The following is a 10425-nucleotide window of genomic DNA, read 5'->3' on the forward strand; positions in this document are numbered from 1 at the left end:
GTGATCATGTGATAGTTTTTAGTCCATTAAAATAAAAATATTACATTTTATACTTTAGTGGGGATCCACATGTCAGTATTCGTTAAATCGAACCTGACCCAATTAAGAGCGGTATGAATATGATACAACTAGCCGCATATATGTTGGCATAATATGCAAACATTTCGACAAGATTCGTTAAAATTTGACTGAATTCAACACAATCGAGGATAGAGAGTGACAACCAAAACGTGGTTAATTGGAGCTCAAATAATGGCGGCCTCCCGTTTTTTAGGCGGCCCTCGCTCTCCTCCTGCCATTGGAATGGAGACGCACGCCACGGCTAGCTCTCTCGCCGGCCTCCGCCATGCCGCGCTGCTTCTCCTGGGCCGGCCCCCGCCTACCGAGCCTCACCTGCGTCCCCTGCGCCGGCGATGCAGCCGGCCGCCCGTGCAGCCCGTCCAGCCCCTCCAGCCAAGCCGCGGAGACCTCCATGAGCCTCCGCCGCCGCGGCGACGGCAGCGGCAGCGTGGCCGGCCGCGCCGCGCGCAAGTTCACGCTGGAGCAGCTGTCCGCGGCCACGGACGGCTTCTCCGCGTCCAACCTGCTCGGCCAGGGCGGCTTCGGCAGGGTGTACAGGTGCCGTCTCCGCCTGGACGACGACGACGACGCGCTGACGCCGGTGGCCGTGAAGCAGCTGTGCCGCGGCGGCGCGCAGGGGAGCCGCGAGTTCGTGGTGGAGTGCGCGATGCTGATGACGCTGCGGCACCCCAACCTGGTGTCCCTCGTCGGCTACTGCGCGCAGGCCCAGGAGCGGCTGCTCGTCTACGAGCTCCTCCCCCGCGGCAGCCTCGACGCCCACCTCTTCCTCCCTCTCCCCGCCAATGGCGACCTCTCCGCCCAAGCCCAAGGCAATGGTGACCGGCCGGCGCTGGAGTGGAACACGCGCGTGAGGATCGCGCACGGCGCGGCCAGGGCGCTGCGGTACCTGCACGAGGCGGTGTCGCCGCCGGTGATCTACGCGACCTGAAGCCGTCCAACATCCTCCTGGCCGACGACTTCACCGCCAAGCTGTCCGACCTGGGGCTGGCCCGGATCGGGCCCTCCGGCGACGACACCCACGTGTCCACGCGCGTGATGGGCACCTTGGGCTACTGCGCGCCCGACTACGCGCTCACCGGCCGCCTCACCGTCAAGTCCGACGTCTACAGCTTCGGCGTGGTGCTCCTGGAGCTCATCACCGGCCGCAGGGCCTTCGACGCCGAGGCCGGCGACGAGAGGCGCCTCCTGGACTGGGCCAGGCCCTACCTCGCGGACGTGCGCAAGATGTACGGCCGGCTGGCCGACCCGGCGCTGCGCGGCCGCTTCCCTCGGCGCGCGCTCTACCAGCTGGCCGTCGTCGCCTCGCTCTGCCTCCACGACAGGCCCAACCTCCGGCCGACCATGTCGGACGTCACCCGGGCCATCGACCACGTGGCATCGCAGCCCTGGCAACCCGGCGCCGGTGCAGCCCATCATCGTGCCAAATCGTGCCAAATATGATAATTCAATCTTCTTCTTGTAGAAGCATATATGATAATAATATGAAATTCAAATTCTACTCTAGCAGGAATGAATGAATGAATGACGTAAACATGCATAGTGCTTCCACTGAAAGAAACATACTCTTTCAGGAAAAAAACTAAGAAAACAGAGGAGTAGAAAGAAAACAGAGGCTCATGGCAATGCTGAAAGAATGCATCACCAACATATAGTATAGAACAAGCATCAGCATCATTTTCCACTAGGGAACGTGTTGGCCTTGAGGTAGGTTCTCTTATGGTATAGAACATAAGGATTTTATCAGGAATGAATCGCTCTTTCTGATAAACCTGTCGTTGCCCCAGATTGAAGTGGTGCTGGAGAAGCTGCGGGTTGCACGAATGTACATGGGCATCTGCTTCTCCACCTGGTCCACCAAGCTGAAACTGAACCTGACCTCCACGGGCTCTTCGTCGTCGTCATCGGTGTCGTAGAGAAGGTTCTCGCCGTTAGGGTAGTACTCGATCAACCAGTCATGGCCTCCCACATTGAAAGAGTTGGCGGTGATGCTCTGGCCGGTGGGAATCAGCTCTTTGGTGCGCGAGTAGCCGTTGACCATGAGCAGGTGGTAGCCGCTGTCCCCGCGGGCGTCCACGGCCAGCGTCTCGCAGCCGCACCGCTTGTAGCCGTCGGCGATGGACACGCCGGTGAAGGCCGACATGGCGGACCTACTCAGTCACCATTAACCATTGCTAAGTTTCAGAGGTCATTTCAGAAAAGAAAAAAACCAAGTTTCAGAGTTTGGAGCTGGGATGGATGGGGTTGCGCCGGCGGCCGGCCTCACGGTTTCGCCGGCGTCGCTTCTCCCCGGAAATAGAGTTTGCGGCGAGCTGAGGGGCAAACCTGGCCTGGTCACCACCGGCGCCGGCGGCCGCACGAAGACGAGCTCACGGAGTTGCCTCCCCACCCCGCAACGCACGGAGTGGCTGCTGCTCACTCGCTCCTCGGCTTCTCCCCGGAGACAGAGCTCGCGCCGCCGCCGCTCCTCTGACTGGCTGCGCCGCCGGCTCGTCCTGGGCCTGCCTAGAGCTCTCCTAGGGTTGGTTAAGGACAACTCACCACGTTTGCTATTGGGCTCGAGTCCACCAGCTGCAAAGCCCAACACAAAATAGAGGGCATACTACTTATTCGGCATAAGTTTGTCTCAAAATCAAAATTCGGTATAAGTCGAGCCGGGTTTTTTTACTAACAATCAAGCTGAATTTTGTGGGGTGCCAAAACACAAATTGAATGATTTTTTTAATCACAAAAGAAAACAAATTTGAGTTAAAAAAAACCACCATTGTATTTTCATGAACTCACGGCTGATCTTCGCCCTCTATTTTTTCGATAGGTCAAGATACTTTCCGCCCGCCTCTCCTCCCCTCACCATTGTCTGCCCTCATCCTCCTATCATAGGCCAACACTTTACTGTGTTTGGGGTTCCATCAGTTTTTTTCTTTTTTTGATATTTTCTTTTTATTATTTTTGTGGGTGTGTTTTTATATTTCTTTATTTTTTCTGTTTTTCATTTTTTGTTTTTCCATTTTGAAGTTTGTGTAATCTTTGTAATTCGTGAAACTCCTTGAAATACGGGATTTAAAAAAACAAAGATTTTTTTGAATTTGTGAAAATTTGTTAAAATCGCAAATATTTAAAAAAAACTGGGAACATATTTTAAAATTATTGAATATTTTTTAAAGAAAAACTGGTTTTTATTCAAAGACATTTTGGCATTCCTAAATTTTTTTGAAAAATAAAATTAATAGGAAATCGGCCAAAAAATGGATAGTGTATAAACCGATTAAAAACAAAGAATACTTATGTACCGTAGCCTTGCTTTAGATACTGGGTCGGCCGAGTTTGCAACAACGTGGGGCAACACGATGCATGATTGGTGCACTTCCAATGCATACTGCACTTAAATAGGGCCTTTCGGTGCTTTCTCCTTCCTTCCCTTCCCTTCCCTTCCACATGTTGTTGTGTCGCCCGATCTCTTCTTTTGCTCCTCCCATGTTATTCCCTTAGGCTCACCCTGTGTCGTTGTGTCACCGTGTCTTTCTCCACTCCGCGTCGCGTCCATCGCGAGTCTCACGAGCCATGCGACCGCGACCCATCATGTGTCTTGCAAACGCCCACCTTATATGTTCCTCCTATGTCTTCATCTTCTCGATTTCTTTCACTCCGGTAGTCATTCCCCACTCCTTGTCAATCTAGCCCAGCCACGCCGGGGTCGCCACCCCTCAATGTGCTTGCCCATACAAGCACTTCTCCATGGTCGTGGTCCCATTTTTCTCTCCATGCAGCCTCGACGGAGGTCACGGGTGCCAATGATGGTGACCAATCACACTTCAACCCGATGGGGCCACCTATTGGTGCTGCAACCGGTGGTAATGGTGTTTGGGTTCTAGTTGTATCTGTGTTGCATGTGCTGACGACGACGCTGCAACCAGCAACTACGGTGTGCAGCTGGCGTGTCATTTTGATGGAATCGGTTAGCTAGAAAGTTGCGACCACATGAGTCCACTGTTGGAACCGGACAACTGGCGAGGTCGTGTTTGCTACATTATGTACGTGTTTTGCTGGAACTGGCTACATTTTTGCTAGAATAGAATCGAGCACACGACCAGCAGGGGCAAATGTTGCAACAAGCAAGCAGAATTGATGGAACCAGTAACTGCGGAGATGATGGCGGTGCTGCAACATGCACCTGTGCGCGCGGGCGTTAATGACGGCGGTGCAACCGATGTTGCAACCACGTGGCAAAGTTGAAACCGCCGTTGGTCGAGGCTCCATGTCAGCGTTGTCACGTATGCGGCCATTCACAGCAGGAGCTGCAAGCAGCCATGGCGGGTGTTGCGGGATCAGAAGGGGGCGTCGATGGAGATGGATGTCAGGGCAGGGGATCCGGCAGGTTGGGTCACTATCTCTCTTGCAGCGTGCGGGGGTGGTTCGATGTGTGTCGGGGAAGAAAAGGGAACGGCGTCGATGTGGATGGCTTGTGAGGGGGCGGACCAAATTAATGTTGGGCCGGTCGGCCGGCGCCTAGCAAGCACAGGCTTATAAAATAAAAAAGAGAGGAAAGGAGTATCTCTATCTCTACTCCTATAAAAATGCGAGTTGGTGATGATGGTGTGCCTGCCTTTGGGCTATATGTGCCGTCCGATCTGAAATCTGAGGCTGGGATTGAAACAGAGACATGTTGTGCCCAGCCAGTGACCAAAACACAGATAGTCTAGAAGTTTCTCCTTCTCTCTCGAAACAGATTATTCTAGAGCCCCCCAGATTTGCTCGCCGCCGGCCATTCACCTCTCTTTTCCCGCGAGCGCTGGAGTTGAGGAGGCGCAAGTGGCGGGTACGCACTTGTTGCGTCGTCGCGGACCGGAGGCCGGCCGGAATCGGCGCCAAAGGTGTCGTGTAAGAGTCTGGTGTGCGGCGGCGGTCATCAAGGTCGTGGAAGATGACCACGACACGGGTATCATGGTGACCGAGAGGCAATGCCAATGGGCGCTTCATTTCAATCTCGTCGGCGCGAACCACCTACCGAGCGGGACATCGACCAAGGCACGACAGGAGGTGGCCGGGACCAGAGGAGGCACGGCAGGAGACGGGTCGGGAGCAGATGGGAGGCGTTGGCCGGGAGCAGCGAAGGTGTCGGCAGCCGGCAACCAGGATTGGGGGCGTTCGGGTCCTTACGGCGCCAGCGTCCGCCATGCTTGCCGTCCTAAGATGGTCTTGAACGGCCCGCCGCACGCACAGCCTCTAACCACCCCCATTCCAGCGCGTCCGCTCTGGTCGCCATCCGGTCGTTGTGGTCTGGTCTTATACCTGTAAAATAGACATATGCATAGTTGTTGACCTGCCTATTGTATCATTTTCATCATTGACATATGCATGTAGCAAATTATCATTGCAAAATGTTGTGGCTGTGGTGTTTGTCCTATTAATTCTGCATTCCTTACTTTATGATATAGTGTTACTTCTTTGTTAGTGATGCCTTATTTTTCTCTATGTTCATTGCTTCTGTTGACTTTAGATTGTGCATACGTGGATAAACATCCAATTTTTCAAGCCACATCCTGGATATTTGTTTCCTTTGTTTCTTATCAACATAAACCTGGTTGATGATGTAAGAAAGTTACAAGCTAATGTTCTTGTATGTATATACATGTGCACTCACCCCATCTTTATATACATATGATTTAAGAGTATCTTTTACTTTACATTTTGTTTCTTTGCCCCGTACAAAAGGTACTGAAAGTGATGTCCATTTTCTATTGTTTATCTTTCTTACACTGTGTTAGCCTCCTTTGTTACTTTTTGAACCTGCAGACAATTGACGATTTAATCGAGACAGGGAGAAGCGAGCAGATTTTCAAAGACGCGGTTCAGCAGCAGGGGAGAGGCCAGGTAGGTATATGAGGTCATGATTTGGACACTTGTGGGAAAATGCATGGAAATCTCATGAGGATAATTTTCCAACCATGAGTCATTGCCGAGAAGGAGCGGCATGATGCGATGCTGTAAGAGATCTAGAGACGAAGCTTCTGGAGCTGCAGCAGGTTATACAATTTTCATTTGCACAAGCTCTTAGAGTGCAATTTTGTTTATATTTGACACCCACCATGCATATCCATATGTGAACAGAAGGCATTTCCTTTCCTGGGTTTTGGGTTTTGGCTTGTAGATATTCCTGGACATATGCATCGTTCTGATGCAGAGGCCGGGGAATCCCCCCTTTTCGAAAAAAAAAAAATATTCCTGGACATGGCGGTGTTGGTTGACGCTCAAGGCGACATGATCAACCACATAGAGACACATGTAAGACCAAGACGACTTGTGAAATCATCTTATATTTTCTTTCTAAATAGACGTAAACCGATTTATCATATAAAATAAATAAAGCAACCACATACAGCAAGGCGTGGGCGCTCTCCACAAGGCAAAGACGTTGCAGAAGAAGTCGAGGAAGTGGATGTGCTAAGCCATCATCCTTCTCCTGGTGGTAGTGGCCATCGTCGTGCTCGGGGTGATCCAGCCATGGAAGAAGAAGTAACCCTTGAGCCACGACCTGCCAACATCTCGGCGCGGCGGAGTATACATTCGTTTGTATATTCTGTTTGTGCATTCTGTCTGTGTAGTTCAGTGACCGAGTGATTCACACTCTTGTATCTATCGCTGCTGTACGGCTGGCTATGTTGAACCAGACAAGCCCATATTGTTTTGCCCATATCATATACTGGAGTGGAGGCTGTTGCTATTCTTTGTTTTTCTTCTTCTTTTTGAGTTGAGGCTGCTGCTATTCGTTTGTGTGCTCTGAGTATTTTTAGTAGTGAAATGACCGAAATGTTCCTGATCGAATCCATTTTTTTACTGCGGTTAGGTTGTGCACCATGTTGTATATAAGAAGAACATTCTTATATACAAGAACAGAGTATCTTATATACTGCGGTTAGGCTGTTTCTTGCTTGTTCTTCTAGTCCTAGCTTGTTTTTTTATCGATACTCTCTTCTTGTATACATCCATTTTCGCGACAAGTAATTCCGAACGGAGGGAGTACAACAGAGCCAGCAGTAACAGTAACAGGTTACCATCTTACCGATTTGGTGTGTACGAACATCGTAACCGTACTTTATTGGATATGGTGCAATCAATGATGTCTCTTACCGATTTGCCACTATCGTTTTGGGGTTATGCATTAGAGACAGCTGCATTCACAATTAATAGGGCACCATCTAAATCCGTTGAGATGACACCATATGAACTGTGGTTTGGCAAGACCCAAGTTGTCGTTTCTTAAAGTTTGGAGTTGCGATGCTTATGTGAAAAAGTTTCAACCTGATAAGCTCGAACCCAAATCGGAGAAGTGCGTCTTCATAGGATACCCAAAAGAAAATGTTGGGTACACCTTCTATCACAGATCCGAAGGCAAGATATTCGTTGCTGAGAATGGATCCTTTCTAGAGAAGGAGTTTCTCTCGAAAGAAGTGAGTGGGAGGAAAGTAGAACTTGATGAGGTAAATGTACCTTCTCCCGAATTGGAAAATAGTTCATCACAGAAGTCAGTTCCAGTGATGCCTACACCAATTAGTGAGGAAGATTAATGATGATGATCATGAAACTTCAGATCAAATTACTACCGAACCTCATAGGTCAATCAGAGTAAGATCCGCACCAGAGTGGTATGGTAATCCTGTTCTAGAGGTCATGTTACTAGACCATGACGAACCTACGAACTATGAGGAAGCGATGATGAGCCCAGATTCCGCGAAATGGCTTGAGGCCATGAAATCTGAGATGGGATCCATGTATGAGAACAAAGTGTGGACTTTGGTTGACTTGCCCGATGATCGGCAAGCCATAGAAAATAAATGGATCTTCAAGAGGAAGACAGATAGTGATAGTAGTGTTACTATCTACAAAGCTCGAATTGTCGCAAAAGGTTTTCGACAAGTTCAAGGTGTTGACTACAATGAGATTTACTCACTCGTATCGATGCTTAGAATCCGTCCGAATCATGTTAGCAATTGCCGCATTTTATGAAATCTGGCAAATGGATGTCAAAACTGCATTCCTTAATGGATTTATTAAAGAAGAGTTGTATATGATGCAACCAGAAGGTTTTGTCGATCCTAAAGGTGCTAACAAAATGTGCAAGCTTCAGCGATCCATCTATGGACTGGTGCAAGCATCTCGAAGTTGGAATATACACTTTGATAAATTGATCAAAGTATATAGTTATATACAGACTTGTGGTGAAGCCTGTATTTACAAGAAAGTGAGTGGGAGCACTACAACATTTCTGATAAGTATATGTGAATGACATATTGTTGATCGGAAATAATGTAGAATTATTCTGCAAAGCATAAAGGAGTATTTGAAAGGAGTTTTTCAAAGAAAGACCTCGGTGAAGCTGCTTACATATTGAGCATCAAGATCTATAGAGATAGATCAAGACGCTTGATAAGTTTTTTTCAATGAGTACATACCTTGACGAGATTTTGAAGTAGTTCAAAATGGAACAGTCAAAGAAAGAGTTCTTGCCTGTGCTACAAAGTGTGAAATTGAGTAAGACTCAAAGCCCGACCACAGCAGAAGATAGAAAGAGAATGAAAGACATTCCCTATGCCTCAGCCATAGGTTCTATAAAGTATGCCATGCTGTATACCAGATCTATTGTATACCTTACACTGAGTTTGGCAAGGGAGTACGATAGTAATCTAGGAGTAGATCACTGGACAGCGGTCAAACTTATCCTTAGCAGAATAAGGATATATTTCTCGGTTATGGAGATGACAAAAAGTTCATCGTAAAGGGTTACGTTAATGCAAGTTTTGGCACTGATCCGGATGATTCTAAATCTCAATCTGGATACATATTGAAAGTGGGAGCAATTATCTAGAGTAGCTTCGTGCAGAGCATTGTTGATATAGAAATTTGCAAAATACATACGGATCTAAATTTAGCAGACCCGTTGACTAAACTTCTCTCTCAAGCAAAACATGATCACACCTTTGTAATCTTTGGGTGTTAATCACATGGCGATGTGAACTAGATTGCTGACTCTAGTAAATCCTTTGAGTGTTGGTCACATAATGATGTGAACTATGGGTGTTAATCACATAGTGATGTGAACTATTGGTGTTAAATCACATGGCGATGTGAACTAGATTATTGCCTCTAGTGCAAGTGGGAGACTGAAGGAAATATGCCCTAGAGGCAATAATAAAGTTATTATTTATTTCCTCATTTCATGATAAATGTTTATTACTCATGCTAGAATTGTATTAACCGGAAACTTAGTACATGTGTGAATACATAGACAAACAGAGTGTCACTAGTATGCCTCTACTTGACTAGCTCGTTAGTCAAAGATGCTTAAGTTTCCTAACCATTGACATGAGTTGTCATTTGATTAACGGATGATGTGATTGACTTGACCCATTCCGTTAGCTTAGCACTTGACGTTTAGTATGTTGCTATTGCTTTCTTCATGACTTATACATGTTCCTGTTGGGGAACGTAGTAATTTCAAAAAAAATTCCTACGCACACACAAGATCATGGTGATGCATAGCAACGAGAGGGGAGAGTGTGTCATACGTCTTCACGATTTGACCGATCAAGTACCGAACGCACGGCACCTCCGAGTTCAGCACACGTTCAGCTCGATGACGTCCCATGAACTCCGATCCAGCAGAGCTTTGAGGGAGAGTTCCGTCAGCACGACGGCGTGATGACGGTGATGATGATGCTACCGACGCAAGGCTTCGCCTAAGCACCGCTACGATATGATCGAGGTGGATTATGGTGGAGGGGGGCACCGCACACGGCTAAGAGATGAAGAGATCAATTGTTGTGTCTAGAGGTGCCCCCTGCCCCCGTATATAAAGGAGGGAGGGAGAGGCCGGCCCTAGAGGGGGCGCGCCAAGTGTGGGGAGTCCTAATAGGATTCCCCTTTCCTTTCCGGAGTAGGAGAGAAGGAAAGAGGGGGAGAGGGAGAAGGAAAAGGGGGCTGCACCCCTTGTCCAATTCGGACCAGAGGGGGGGTGCGCGCCTCCTTTCTTTTGGCCTCTCTCCTCTATTCCTGTATGGCCCAATAAGGCCCAATACTTCTCCCGGTGAATTCCCGTAACTCCCCGGTACTCCGAAAATACCCGAATCACTCGGAACCTTTCCGATGTCCGAATATAGTCGTCCAATATATCGATCTTTACGTCTCAACCATTTCGAGACTCCTCGTCATGTCCCCAATCTTATCCGGGACTCCGAACTACCTTCGGTACATCAAATCACATAAACTCATAATACTGATCGTCACCTAACTTTAAGCGTACGGACCCTACGGGTTCGAGAACTATGTAGACATGACCGAGACACGTCTCCA

At 48.5% G+C, this 10425-nt stretch overlaps 1 protein-coding gene and 1 pseudogene across 1 annotated transcript; one reads left to right on the forward strand and one right to left on the reverse strand.

The window, feature by feature from the left end:
* The first annotated feature begins 265 nt into the window (after positions 1 to 265).
* Positions 266 to 1521, forward strand: LOC109752701 (probable serine/threonine-protein kinase PBL7; annotated as a pseudogene).
* Positions 1522 to 1591: 70 nt separating this feature from the next.
* On the reverse strand, positions 1592 to 2602 carry LOC109752697 (BTB/POZ and MATH domain-containing protein 3-like). The gene is made up of 2 exons (XM_020311598.2): positions 2404 to 2602; positions 1592 to 2228 (listed from the first exon to the last, which is right to left on the reverse strand). Exon 2 carries the CDS (start codon positions 2219 to 2221, stop codon positions 1796 to 1798), a length of 426 nt encoding a protein of 141 aa, XP_020167187.1. The 5' UTR covers positions 2222 to 2228; positions 2404 to 2602; the 3' UTR covers positions 1592 to 1795.
* Positions 2603 to 10425: the final 7823 nt, after the last annotated feature.

This window comes from Aegilops tauschii, chromosome 6 (genome assembly GCF_002575655.3).
Source record: "Aegilops tauschii subsp. strangulata cultivar AL8/78 chromosome 6, Aet v6.0, whole genome shotgun sequence".
Lineage (NCBI taxonomy): Eukaryota > Viridiplantae > Streptophyta > Magnoliopsida > Poales > Poaceae > Aegilops > Aegilops tauschii.

Bases quoted from the DNA above. Each gene is read 5' to 3' on its own strand.
- LOC109752697 (XM_020311598.2), bottom strand. From the start codon at position 2,221: ATGTCGGCCTTCACCGGCGTGTCCATCGCCGACGGCTACAAGCGGTGC.